Below are 14268 nucleotides of genomic sequence, written 5' to 3'. Positions count from 1 at the left end.
GGGAGAAAAAAGGAGGCTTACGGCAGATTCGAAGTGCTGAAAACAGCGGAGGCACTAGAGGAGTATAGAAAGTGTGGTGGGATACTAAAAAAAAGTAATTAGGAGAGTGAAGAGGAGACAGGAAAGAACACTGGCGGGCAAGATAAAGGAAAATCCTAAGGCATTATACAAGTATATTAAGGGCAAGAGGATAACCAGGGAAAGAGTGGAGCTCATTGGGGACCGAAGTGGCAATCTGTGTGGAGCCGGTGTACATAGGTGAGGTTCTAAATGATTACTTTGCATCTGTGTTCACTATGGAGAAGGACGATGTAGGTGTAGAGATCAGGGAGAGGGATTCTGATATACTTGAACATATTAGCATTGAAAGGGAGGAAGTATTAGCTGTTTTAGCGGACTTAAAAGTGGATAAATCCTCATGCCCAGATGAGATGAATCCCAGTCTGTGATCTGAGGCAAGGGAGGAGATAGCCGGGACTCTGACACAGATTTTCAAATCCCCTCTGGCCACAGGAGAGGTACCAGAGGACTGGAGGACTGCGAATGTGGTGCCATTATTCAAGAAGGGTAGCAGGGATAAACCAGGTAATTACAGGCCGGTGAGCCTAACATCAGTGGTTGGGAAAATACTGGAAAAAGTTCTGAGGGACAGGATTAATCTCCACTTGGAGAGGCAGGGATTAATCAGGGATAGTCAGCATGGCTTTGTCCAGCAGGGGGAGATCGTGTCTACCTAACTTGATTGAATTTGTCAAGGCGGTGACTTTCTGTGTAGATGAGGGTAAAGCAGTTGAAGTAGTCTACATGGTCTTCAGTAAGGCTTTTGATAAGGTAGCACATGGGAGATTGGTTAAGAAGGTAAAAGCCCATTGGATCCAGGGCAATTTGGCAAAGTGGATCCAAAATTGACTTAGTGGCAGGAGGCAAAGGGTGATGGTCGAGGGGTGTTTTTGCAAGTGGAAGCCTGTAACCAGTGGTGTACCGCAGGGATCGGTGCTGTTTGTAGTGTACATTAATGATTTAGACGTGAATATAGGAGGCATGATAAGTAAGATCGCAGATGACACAAAAATTGGTGTCGTCGTAAATAGTGAGGAGGAAAGCCTTAGATTACAGTACGGTATAGACAGGCTGGTAAGATGGGCGGAGCAGTGGCAAATGGAATTTAATCCTGAGAAGTGTGAGGTGATGCATTTTGGGAGGACTAACAAGGCATGGGAATATACAATGGATAGTAGGACCCTAGGAAGTACAGAAGGTCAGAGGGATCGGTGTACTTGTCCATAGGTCACTGAAGGCAGCAGCACAGGTAAATAAGGTGGTTAGGAAGGAATATGGGATACTTGCCTTTATCAGCCGAGGCATAGAATATAAGAGCAGGGAGATTATGATGGAGCTGTATAAAACGCTCGTTAGGTCACAGCTGGAGTACTGTGTACAGTTCTGGTTGCCACACTATAGGAAGGATGTGATTGCACTGGAGAGGGTGCAGAGGAGATTCACCAGGATGTTGCCTGGGCTGGAGCATTTCAGCTATGAAGAGAGACTGAAAAGGCTAGGGTTGTTTTCCTTAGAGCAGAGAAGGCTGAGGGGGGACATGACTGAGGTATACAAAATTATGAGGGGCATTGATAGGTTAGATAAGAAGAAACCTTTTCCCTTAGCGGAGGGGTCAATAACCAGGTGGCATAGATTTAAGGTAAGGGGCAGGAGGTTTCGAGGTTTTTGAGGAAAAATATTTTCACCCAAAGGGTGGTTGGAATCTGGAACGCACTGCCTGAAGAGGTGGTAGAGGCAGAAACCCTCACAACATTTAACAAGTATTTAGATGAGCACTTGAAATGCCATAACATACAAGGCTACAGGCCAAGTGCTGGAAAATGGGATTAGAATAGTTAGGTGCTTGATGGCCGGCATGGACACTATGGACCGAAGGGCCCGTTTCTGTGCTGTATAACTATGACTCTATAACAACAGGAAATGCTGGGATTAATTGTGATCTTCCCTGCTCTCAAATAGCACCTGAAAAATGAATACTATTCCCTTGCTCCCGAACAGTTCTGCACACAATCTTTCTCCATGGTTTTTCTGGTATCTGTACCTGACTATACTTGGAGAGAGGAGCAATGTAACTTACCCGCAAATGAACATTAGAGGTCTTTGTACATAGATTTCCTCTAATAGCAACAGGTGCAAACTGCTCCCAGAAAATTCTGGCACCAACGATCCTAGAGCTCCATTTTGTGCTAACTGGCTCAAGGAGGAGACTAGCACTGTTAAGAAAATTCTCTGCTTTTAATTTTTTCTACTTTATTGGCCATGAAATGCTTTAGGATGTCCTGAAGTCATGAGGGGCTATGTAAATGCTATTTCTTTCTTTGAATTAAAATTGGCTATTTTGGTAAAAGAGGTGTTGCAAAATGTTGTTAGTCTTTTGAAGTTAGTGATGGTGGTCGTATTCGGTTCCTTTGTAATTCCACATCTCCCCCCCCACCCCCACCCCCAAACCCCTTTTGCAATATGACTTATTTGGAGCCAGGTATGGGGAACAATCACAAGCCATCTTGACAGCTGCTAAAGTCATTCACCTCCCCCTTTCCTGAACCACAAAAAAAAAATCTTTCCATCCCAGGGAGTTGGAAATCCCCCTCCCCATGACTATACCATTGCTCCATGAATAAAGAGAAGCCTCAGTCAAACCAGCACCTTCCTCCTATTTTCATGCCATCATTCTTCACACCCACATGTGATGTTACAGTTTCATCTTCTTATCAACTCCTTGTAAGATAGACTACTAAGGCACCCAGAGAGCTCTTGGGATGCTGCCAGCTAATGTTGAAAGCTTTTTGTCACCCACCCCACCAAGCTAAAGGAAGGCTTGATTAAGGCTGCAGAAGAGGGAACAATAAAGTTAACAATGAGTTCTCTAAATGTCTTGTCCCACTTTCAGGTCCTCCAACAGTGGAAAAGATCATAGTTAGACTACACAGTTCTACCACAGTTGGCAATTACACTATGTCAAAGCTAGAGTTGAATGAGGTGTCTCTGTACTGGTAGAACAATCAGGGTAGAGGAATTCTTTATGATCTAGAGGTGGACAGGGAGTGTCTGTACTGGTCCAAAATCGAGAGGGTTGTGGGGAGAAGGTAGGGCACCTTTATACTGGTACAAAATTAGAGGGTGGAACAGTGACTCTATATATTGGTACAGGATTCAGCAGGTGGAGCCAGAGATCCCTTATACTGGTGCATCACGCAGGGGGAATAGAAGCAACAGAACAGTTGGTTTCTAGACTCTACAGTGTAATGATTTACTCTACTGGTTCTGTTCTGGACACAGCTACATTCACACCAGACTCTGCTCCCATTAGTTTGATTGACAAAACTATCCATTTTTATATTAGCTAATACAGCCATACCAAACAGTGCCAAAACAAAGAAGAAAACATCTGTCTCCTCATTTGTTAAAACAGCGTTGGAATTGGCAGCTAAACCTTCGACCTTTAAAAGCACACAGCACAGTAGGAAAGTAGTTACTTGAAAACAGTGGACCAGTGCGATTCTCTATGGGTGCTTACCGACTTCCTGGCAGTGTTGACATCAGGTTTTATAGAGGCATATTTATTCAGGGTCATCAGCCGCCTGAGGAAAAATAAAACCAAATTAAAGCTAAGATGTTTTATCTACATGACTGATTTATAGAAATTACCGCAGATACTCACAGTACATTAATGACTCCATCCCTCTCTCTGGCAACAGTGAGATTAAGCCAGTCTGTTTGCAACCTTGGTATCACATTTGACTTAGAGATGAGCTTCAGACCTCATATCTGCGCAATCACTAAGACTGCCTATTTCTACCTCTATAATATCGTCCAACTTCGCCCCTGTCTCAGCTCATCTGCTGCTGAAAGCTTATTCATGCTTCGTTACCTCTAGACTTGACTATGCCAATGCACTCCTGGCTGGTCTCCCATATTCTACCCTCTGTAAGCTTGAGGTCATCAAAAACTCTGCTGCCTGTGTCTTAACTTGCATCAAGTTCCATTCAACCTATCACTCCTGTGCTCTTTGCGATATTGTCTCTCGGTCAAACAACGCCTTGATTTTAAATTTCTCTTCCTAGATATCTGTGCTCCTCTAATTCTGGCCTCTTGAGCATCCCCGACTTCAATTATTCCACCATTGGTGGCAATGCCCCAAGCTCTGGAACACCCCTCGCTGCCTCTCTACCTCGCTTTCCTCCTTTAAGACACTCCTTAAAACCTACCTGTTTGACATAGCCTTTGATCACTTGACTCAATATCTCATGTAGTTCAGTGTCATATTTTGTATTGCAGAAAATAGAGACATGCCGTCGAAGCTTTTCGTCTTGCACTCATCAGGACAACCCGCAAGAATAACCAATGTAAGGGAAAACAACAATGAATACTGCATGAGAAGGGAGTGCCGATTGGTTGGCAAGAGAACTCTGATTGGTAGAGGCATTGCCACGGAGAATGCACCAGTTTATGGCGACTGACAGTTAACTGCCAAGCTTTGTTCAAAATTTAAACCAGGCAGCTTGACTGTGATCGGTCAAGGCATTGGCCTAAGGAATGAACCAGCGAATGGCTGTCACTTATTTTGTTCAGCTGAAGCAGGCACATTGTTTGTACATATTCTTTCTGTCTGCAAAGAACAGGGCGCTGTGTATTAATATATGTAGCTTCCAAGCACCTACTCTTATGCAGTAAGCATACCTTTGATGTACATCACAGATAAAGCCTCATCTTCGCCCGACATCTACTTTCCATCAGGACTCACTGAATAGCGATCAGAAACATGAACTGGAGCTGTGTTCCTCCTGTCTAGCCCAGGAGCGCCAAGACCAATTCTGGCACTCCTATCGTTATCCCAGCTGAGATTAGATAACTCAGCACAGGCCAAGGATCAAACTGGTACCTTTTATTTCTGCATTACTCTGTTGAAACCAGGCATTGCACATACCCATTCAACCATCAGAATTCCCTAATAGTCTAAAATATTCTTTCCTAAATATTGCAGGAATTTATTAGGTTTGCTTTCCAAATTTGATTCCGGATTACTGGGAAAAGGTTTACTGGAGAAAAACCCACCTGAAATTCAGAAATCAAATTTTGAGTTTATTTTTGCTCAGAGGGCTAAATATGCTGAACACTTCTATGCTCTTAGAAACAGAATACAAACTTTATTCTGAACTATTTCTCTTCAGTTCCATCTCTATCCCCAACCAACCACACTCTTCCCACGTACCTGCACAGTCTCCCCAACCATTGATTCGTTTTAAAAATGTATTCATTGGACGTGGGTGTCGCTGGCTAGGCCAACATTTATTGCCCATCCCCAATTGCCCTTGAGAAGGTAGCGATGAGCTGTCTTCTTGAACTGCTGCAGTCCATGTGGGGTAGATATACCCACAGTGCTGTTAGGAAAGGAATTCCAGGATTTTGACCCAGCGACAGTAAAGGAACGGCGATATAGTTCCAAGTCAGGATGGTGTGGAGCTTGGAGGGGAACTTGCAGGTGGTGGTGTTCCCAAGCATCTGCTGCCCTTGTCCTTATAGGTGGTAGAGGTTGCGGGTTTGGAAGGTGCTGTCTGAGGAGCCTTGGTGTGTTGCTGCAGTGCATCTTGTAGATGGTACACACTGCTGCCAATGTGGTGGAGGGAGTGAAGGTTGAAGGTTGTGGATGGGGTGCCAATCAAGTGGACTGCTTTGTCCTGGATAGTGTCAAGCTTCCTGAGTGTTGTTGGAGCTACACCCATCCAGGCAAGTGGAGAGTATTCCATCACACTCCTGACCTGTGCCTTGTAGATGGTGGACAGGCTATGTGAAGTCAGGAAGTGAGTTACTCACCGCAGGATTCCTAGCCTCTGACCTGCTCTTGTAGCCATGGTATTTATATGGCTGCTGCAGTTCAGTTTCTGTTCAATGATAACTCCCAGAATGTTGATAGTGGGGGATTCAGCGATCCTAATGCCATTGAAAGTCAAGGGGAGATGCTTAAAAGCTCTCTTGCTGGAGATGGTAATTGCCTGGCACTAATGTTACTTGCCACTTATCAGCCCAAGCCTGGATATTGTCCAGGTCTTGCTGCATTTCTACACAGACTACTACAGTATTTGAGGAGTCACGAATGGTGCTGAACATTTTCCAATCATCAGCAAACATCCCACTTCTGACCTTATGATTGAAGGAAGGTCATTGATGAAGCAGCTGAAGATGGTTGGGCTTAGGACACTACCCTGAGGAACTCCTGCAATGATGTCCTGGAGCTCAGATGATTGACCTCCAACAACCACAACCATCTTCCTTTGTGCTAAGCATGACTAAGTTTTTCCCCTGATTCCCATTGGCTCTAGTTTTGCTAGGGCACCTTGATGCCATGCTCGGTCAAATGCTGCCTTGATGTCGAGGGCAGTCACTCTCACCTGACCTCTTAAGTTCAGCTCTTTTGTTCATGATTGGGACATTTAAGCGACTCTTGGATAGGTACATGGATGATAGTAGAATGAAGGGTATGTAGGTAGTTTGATCTTAGAGTAGGTTAAAGGGTCGGCACAACATCGTGGGCCGAAGGGCCTGTACTGTTCTATGTTCTATGATTGAACCAAGGTTGTAACATGGTCAGGAGCTAAGTAGCCCTGGCGAAATCTAAACTGAGCATCAGTGAGCAGGTTATTGTTAAGCAAGTACCGCTTGATAGCACTGTTGACAACACCTTCCATTACTTTACTGATGATTGAGAGTAGACTGATGGGGCGGTTATTGGCTGTGTTGGACTTGTCCTGCTTTTTGTGCACAGGACATACCTGGGCAAATTTCAACATTGCTAGGTAGATGCCAGTGTTGTAGCTGTACTGGAACAGCTTGGCTAGGGGTGCGGCAAGTTCTGGAGCGCAGGTCTTCAGTAATATTGCCAGAATATTGTCAGGGCCCATAGCTTTTGCAGTATCCAGTGCCTTCAGTCATTTCTTGATATCATGCGGAGTGAACCGAATGAACTGAAGACTGGCATCTGTAATGCTGGGGACATCAGGAGGTGGCCAAGATGGATCATCAACCCGGCACTCCTGGCTGAAGATTGTTGCAAATGCTTCAGCCTTATCTTTTGCATTGATGTGTTGGGCTCCCCCATCATTGAGGATGGGGATATTTGTGGAGCCACCTCCTCCAGTTAGTTGTTTAATTGTCCACCACCATTCACGGCTGGATGTGGCAGGACTGCAGATCTTACATCTGATCTGTTGATTATGGGATCTGTCATGCAGGCCCCTGCCTTCAAGGAATGAGGCACATTGGTTTTGTCATATGAACATTGATTTTTAACTATTGTTGGAGCGAGGAAATGACTTGTTGAACAGATCAGCCCATGGCTGGAAAAAACATTTGCATACTAATAAACGGTGCTTGTGTAGACAAAGAACCATTCCCTAACACATTCAACCCACAATGGATGTTGATCACCTGACAGTGAGGTGGGGAAGCACATTCCAGGGCCTGCTGGGGTGATGCAATCCACAGGGGCCAGGACTGGTTGGACCAGTTCGTCATATGTCTAACTGGCTATTCCAGGGTTTTTTGAACTGGCCACAGGAGTTTGAACTCAAAGACTGTTTGCTCCTGGATCGAGAAGATCTCTCCTGTCTGCGTCCATCTCTTTCTCACAAGCCTTTGAATCCACTGAAGACACACGAACCCCAAGAGAGAAAAGTCTCCTACAGCGAACAAGGTTTAAAAAGAATGCTGGGCCCCAACGAAAAGCAAGAACTACCTACAATCAAGGACTCTACAGTGAGTTCGAAGAACCCTGACAAAAACTCTTCAGAGATTGCCTCAAACGTTGCCACTTTATTTTTCTTCTGCTCTTTTCTGTCTCTATGCATGCTAGAATGGGCGTATCGTGTATCCATAGGCGTCAACCAAATTAGAGTTTAAGTTTAATAAATTTCAGCCTTTCATCTTTAAATCTAAAAAAAACTGTTTGTGCTGGTTTCTTTGCCTTATAATTGGAAAGCAGTGAACAAGGATTCACCAAGGGGCAGCTAAAAACATGGTGCATTTAAAATTAAACCCTGTTACAGTAATACCAGGTGAAGGCTGAAAGGCAACCCTAGACCTCTTTCTCACCTGGTCATAACAGGATCGCTTAGCTCCATCTATTGCATGCTGCTTACGCAGTCTGGCCTTTATTTACATTATTTGGTCTTGTATTAGAACTAAATTTCCCTAAAAATTACTCACAAATCTCACTTACAAGATACTCATTCATTGTTTTCTTTTCCCCGTTTTATTTTATTTCTTTTGATAGCAGAGGTAGAAGGGTTAAGAAAATTCTTCATCATCTCCATGTGCATAAAAAGAAAAGCCCAGAAACACTTCTCTCAAGAGCTGTGAAAAATTCTGGGATCAACCATACTGGTTGGCAAGGCTTTTAACAACGGATTACAATTAATTTTATTAGTTTTCCTGAATATTAATGGCTAACCCAGAATACATGATATGCAATGTGCTACTTTCTGTTTAAAGATGTCAAATACAGTAAATGGTGGGAACACTCAGCATGTTTAGTTTAGTTTAGAGATACAGCACTGAAACAGGCCCTTCGGCCCAGCGAGTCTGTGCCGACCATCAGCCACCCATTTATACTAATCCTACACTAATCCCATATTCCTACCACATCCCCACCTGTCCCTATACTTCACTACCACCTACCTATACTAGGGACAATTTATAATGGGCAATTTACCTACCAACCTGCAAGTCTTTTGGCTTGTGGGAGGAAACCGGAGCACCCGGTGAAAACCCACGCAGACACAGGGAGAACTTGCAAACTCCACACAGGCAGTACCCAGAATTGAACCCGGGTCGCTGGAGCTGTGATGCTGCGGTGCTAACCACTGCGCCGCCCCCATGTGGACAGAGGAACAAGTTAACATTTCAGATATAGATCTTTGATCAAAATTGCATTGATGAAAGGTCCACACTGATAACTACCTCCTCACCACACAGTGGGCTAGATTTTAGCTGGTCCCCGATGTCGGACTCCGTGGCGGGGGAGGGGGGGTGCCAGAAGATCGTTCCAGCAGAGGCCTGCCACGGAGCCTGACCAAATCCGCCTGACTGGGTGAGGCTCTGTGGCGGCCGCCCACCACTGGGTGACAGGAATTGCCACGGAGCCGGGATGGGATGAACTTTAAACTTTGTACAGTCTGGTGGGGGAAGGTCAGATTTCAAAGGTAAGTGTTTTGGGGGAGAAGGGCAAATACTTAACGTAATTTTTATTGGGGGTTGGGAAAGGGACATTAAGATTTTATTTGATCCATTTTGGGGGTGAGGGGTTGTATCTTTAAAAATTTAAATTTGTCAGCAGGGCTGGCTGCCCTTTAAAAATGGCACCAGTGCCGGTGCACAGGAAGCGAATGCCATGGCCGGCATCAGGACAGCCCGCCCCTCCACATGGCGGGGGAGCCTACCCCGGCTATTTAAATAAACCGCCACGTGGGAGATCGCGGCGGCAGACTCTTAAACTCCAGCTCAGTGTTTTAAACAACACTAACATTCTGATCTGGTACCAAAGCAGAGCAGATCACCTGACAGAAGCTGGAATTTTGGAAGGAACTGGTTCTGCTGGGACCTCACCCCATATTATGTGCTCACTGATGTTTTATTTCCATCCACCTCCCGCCCAAAGTAAGGGAGGGTCTCTGGGGAAGTTCCCTGAAAAATCTGGGAATTTCATCCATTCTGTCCTTACAAAGTACCAGTGGAACTATCAACAAAGGCAAAAAAGGCAAATTGTATGTTGGCCTTCATAATGAGAGGATTCGAGTACAGGAGCAGGGATGGCTTGCTGCAATTATACAGGGCCTTGGTGAGGCCACACCTGGAATATTGTCTGCAGTTTTGGTCTCCTTATCTGAGGAAGGATGTTCTTGCTACAGAGGGAGTGCAGCGAAGGTTTCCAGACTGATTCCTGGGATGGTGGGACTGACTTATGAGGAGAGATTGAGTTGGTTAGGATTATATTCGCTGGAGTTCAGAAGAGTGAGGGGGGAATCTCATAGAAACCTATAAAATTCTAATAGGACTTGACAGGGTAGATGCAGGAAGGATGTTCCCGATGGTGGGGGAGTCCAGAACCAGGGGTCATAGTCTAAGGATACGGGGTAAACCTTTCAGGACTGAGATGAGGAGAAATTTCTTCCCCCAGAGACTGGTGAGCCTGTGGAAATCGCTACCACAGAAAGCAGTTGAGGCCAAAACATTGTATGTTTTCAAAAAGGAGTTAGATATAGCTCTTGGGTCTAAAGGGATCAAAAGGTATGGGGGGAGAGCGGGAACAGGTTACTGAGTTGGATGATCAGCCATGATCATAATGAATGGCGGAGCAGGCTCGAAGGGCCGAATGGCTTACTCCTGCTCTTATTTTCTATGTTTCTATGTAACAGCTAAGAGCTGGTAGGAGCTCCACTGAGCCCCTTGGAAAGGGTCCAGAACTTACCAAGGCAAAGTCAATGATCCCAGAGGGGATCACTTAACTCTGTTTTAAAACGTTTTGTCTTCCTTTAAGAGATGCAGAGCAACAAAACTATTTTTATTTAAAAAAATCGTTGCTTGGGTCTTCCTATCAGAGTGACTGTGGACCATTCCAAAAATTCACCAGTGGTCTGAAGTGGGCACCTCAGAAGTAGACGCACCTTACCAATGCAAACGGCTCACCCTGGCCACTTAAACTGTCCCAGCTCTGGGAACTGGGACATAGTCTGTGGCCTTTGCTTTGGGGGGATGGGAGTTTTGCTGCACCATACTTACGCTGGAGTGAGCCTATCAAAATACTGTCCCCAGAATTATTTATCCCTTCACACTTTCAGCAGACAACAACTAGAAAATACTACACACTGCACACGATTTTCTGACCATTTAAAACAGTCAGCAAATTGCATCCAGCACACACCCAAATATTCTATATGTGCTCCCCACTGGTGGAGCTCCCAGCCGAGAGCTCAAAACTGGCCGCAGAGATCTGCAGAATATCGAAGAAGGATGATCTCCAATTCATCATAGTACTGATGATTATATCAGTTCCTTGAAACACAAGTTTAAGTGCACCTGCACATGGCAAATATTAGTGAATCCTGATGGGGAGGATAGGCAGAAGAAAAAAGGGTCACAAACAAGCACTGGTGACCATTACCAGCTTTTTCTTCTTGGGGCAACCAGCTTTGGAAAGGGAGGTGGGTGGGGTTTGAAAGTAACCTTGAATAAACTTTGAAGCACAAGATTAGTACAAAGCAGATGATACTGAGTGTTGAAATAACTGATGTGAATCACTTGCTGACAGCAACAGTACCACAGAAAATGCTTCACATGACCCAGCCACAGTGCAGGAAGTGTTATGTTTCGTTCAAATTCAAAAACTAGTCTTCTGGACACATAAGGAACTACTGAGACATACCAGATTAATAACATTTAATAAACTATTCTGTGAAAACTGGGGGCACCGTCAATGACAAACACAAATTCTTATGTCTGTTACAACATATGCTAGAAATTACAATCTGAGGATTATTTGAACAGGTTGGTTCATATCATTGGCACTGGGGGTAGATTCTAGTCTTTACTGCCTGGGCATTAATTATCATCTGCAACGGGTGCTGAGAGAAAAGGTTGGGTGGGAGGATCGCATGCCAATCAATAAATAATACCCGTTTTATCACTGCAAGCAGCTCTATCAATGACTGTGTCAGTGTACCGCCCCATTCTGACTGTAATCCCGCTGGCTGCCATTTCAACTCCCAACTTCAATTGAGTGGCCGAGATTCCGGCTGAAAAAAGGCAGGTGCCTCATGAATGCACACTAACAAAGTCCAATGATGTTGTGAACTGATGCAAGTGATATTAACTGGGCGGGACAGAAGCCACACAGAATTGGTTCCAGACACTGACTCATTGGGCTGAATTTAGTTCTGGCAGCAGGGGTGCTGCCAATGGGCCCAAAAGTGGGGGCAGGGTGGGGGAGAAGGTGGATACGATCCCACTTCAGCAGTCAATGGGACCGAGGGCCACATCTGGTCAGCAGCAGCCAATTAATTGCCTGCTATTGGGGCAACCATCCCCGTTAAGGACGGCTACCTGCTCCCGAGAGCTGCCTGCCAGTCAGAGGGCTGACAGCTCAGCAGCGCTACTGGGAGCAGACCAGGTTTGGGGGCACCGGGTCCCAGTGGATTGGGGGGTCTGGTGAGGGCAGGCAGCGCCATTGCCATGGGGGCAGCCATTACTGCCAGGGGCCTTTCCATGGCACAGTGTGCCCGTAAAGGAGGCCGCCCTCCCCACCCCCACCATGGAGCCCACTTGCAGGCCACCAGCACTTCCCTGGTAGTCTCCCCACACAGCAGTTGGGCTTTCCCCTCCCCCACGCCCCCGCTGCTGGAAAAATGTAAGCAGAGGCAGAATGAGGCCATTAATTGGACACTTAAGTAGCTCAATTCGCTTCTAGGCAGGAGGGCCATCTGCCGTTGGCAAGATGACATGATGTTGGGAAGACATGCGTACCACCCCCCGCTTTCCAGTGCCATTTTACAAGACCCCACCCCAGTCCCCAGAGGGCTGATAAATTCAACCCATTGACTCAGCATAGGAAACTAATCCTAAAAAAAAACTGATTTTTTTTTAAATTGCAGCCCCACACTAGGGCCTCGGTGATTTCCATCCCCCTGCCCTAGACTGGCCACGTGGTTGCAATGGGCATACAACCACCAGAAGTCCATTGAACAAATGTAAACAAGCCTGACCTCTGAAAATTAAAGTCAGTCAGGAGCTTGGCACACAGTTTGCTGGCATAAGCTCAGCAGGCTGATCACTGGCACGGCCCCAGCAGGAACATATAGATAGAACTTTGGATACAAAATTTCAAGAATATGAGAGTTCTCAGGAGAGGCCACCAGCGCCCCCCCCACCCACCCCCACACCGAGTCCTCAGGTTCACCAACGCACATATAGAAGTCTGTCTGCATGAAGCTAGGTAAAGGGCAGAAGCAAGGTTTGGCAGTGCAGCAACAATGGCCCACAGGGGAGCAATTTAGCAGCAGTGCAGGAAATGGCCAAGGCAATCACCCCAAGCACAACTCCATGCAAGAAAGAAATTGATGATCTGACCAGTACAGACAAGGTAAGAAGAATTAGCCACATCTCCCAAGAGCATACTTGGAATATAGATGGCTGATAATTATTGATCTACCCTTGCATTATGTTGAAGTGCTTACCCTTAATGCCCAGGAGGCAGAGCTGTGCTCTCAGCTTTTACCTGGAACTGCCCCTTTATTCACAGCCTTACGTTAAATCATCTCACTCAAAGTGTCACTTGGAATCTAACTACTTGGTGTATGCACCTCAGTGCATCTATTACAGGAATCAGGGTGACAGCTGGGGGCTTACTGCCATCTCTTGCTAATCAAAGGTCATTCTCACTTTTCACATTCTTTTGATGTAGAAGACAAGCCATAACACCTGAAAGAAGACAAGCCATAACACCTGAAAGAAAACAAACCTCCACCCTCCCCCCTCCTATGAGGAGGAAGCTCTGCTGATACTGAGGAAGGAGGCCATACACAGTGGCAGAGATGGGGAAGTACAAAAGCAGCTGCAAATTACAAGTTCTCAATTACATTTTGCTTTGTTCATAACCAGTCAGCAAATTAAATCGCAAAACCCATCCCACCACCTCATTACTGCGGAAAGTCACATGGAAACACAGTTCCCCAACCACCCGTTCTAACCTTACTTCCTCTTTTCCTCCTCTAGATGATTCATAAGAGGAAGAAGAAAAACCAGGCCTAATTAGCACTTCACAGCATACGCTATACCTCCTTAGCACCAGTTCAAAAGGCATCTACACCAGAGGGAGTGTATTAGGTGATCCACAGAGCACAAGTAAGCAGGAGCAGCTGGGGGGTTGGACCCTTAGAGTGAAGACATCATTGATGACCGGAGAACCAGGAGATAACACCTACAGCTCAAGAGCCCACAGACCAGCTCTCAGTTTTTAAAGGAGGCTGTATCAAGTGTATGTGCAGGCACTGGGGACCATGCCAGAGAGTGTGTTGCAGATGGAGAAGTCTACCACACTTAATATAGCAGAACACTTTGTGAAGCTGCAGTCCACCCTGGTACATATGGGAGCTCTCGTGTTATCTGCTGCAGAGGGTCTCATAACTGTTCCTCAAGAGAAATCTGTGCACCTGCGATAGG

The 14268-nt window shown here is 45.8% G+C and overlaps 1 protein-coding gene across 9 annotated transcripts in view; it reads right to left on the bottom strand.

The window, feature by feature from the left end:
* The window catches only part of stard8 (StAR related lipid transfer domain containing 8), a 204340-nt gene that overhangs the window by 33487 nt on the left and 156585 nt on the right, over positions 1-14268 (bottom strand). For all 9 annotated transcript variants that reach the window (XM_068047466.1, XM_068047464.1, XM_068047469.1 and 6 more), the window contains one exon: positions 3578-3641. In XM_068047466.1, coding sequence (XP_067903567.1) covers positions 3578-3641 — 64 coding nt within the window. The remainder of the gene's footprint in view (positions 1-3577; positions 3642-14268) is intronic.

Source organism: Heterodontus francisci, chromosome 15 (genome assembly GCF_036365525.1).
Source record: "Heterodontus francisci isolate sHetFra1 chromosome 15, sHetFra1.hap1, whole genome shotgun sequence".
Taxonomy (NCBI): domain Eukaryota; kingdom Metazoa; phylum Chordata; class Chondrichthyes; order Heterodontiformes; family Heterodontidae; genus Heterodontus; species Heterodontus francisci.
Note: the sequence above shows the minus strand (reverse complement) of the source record. Positions and strands in the feature narration are given on the sequence as shown.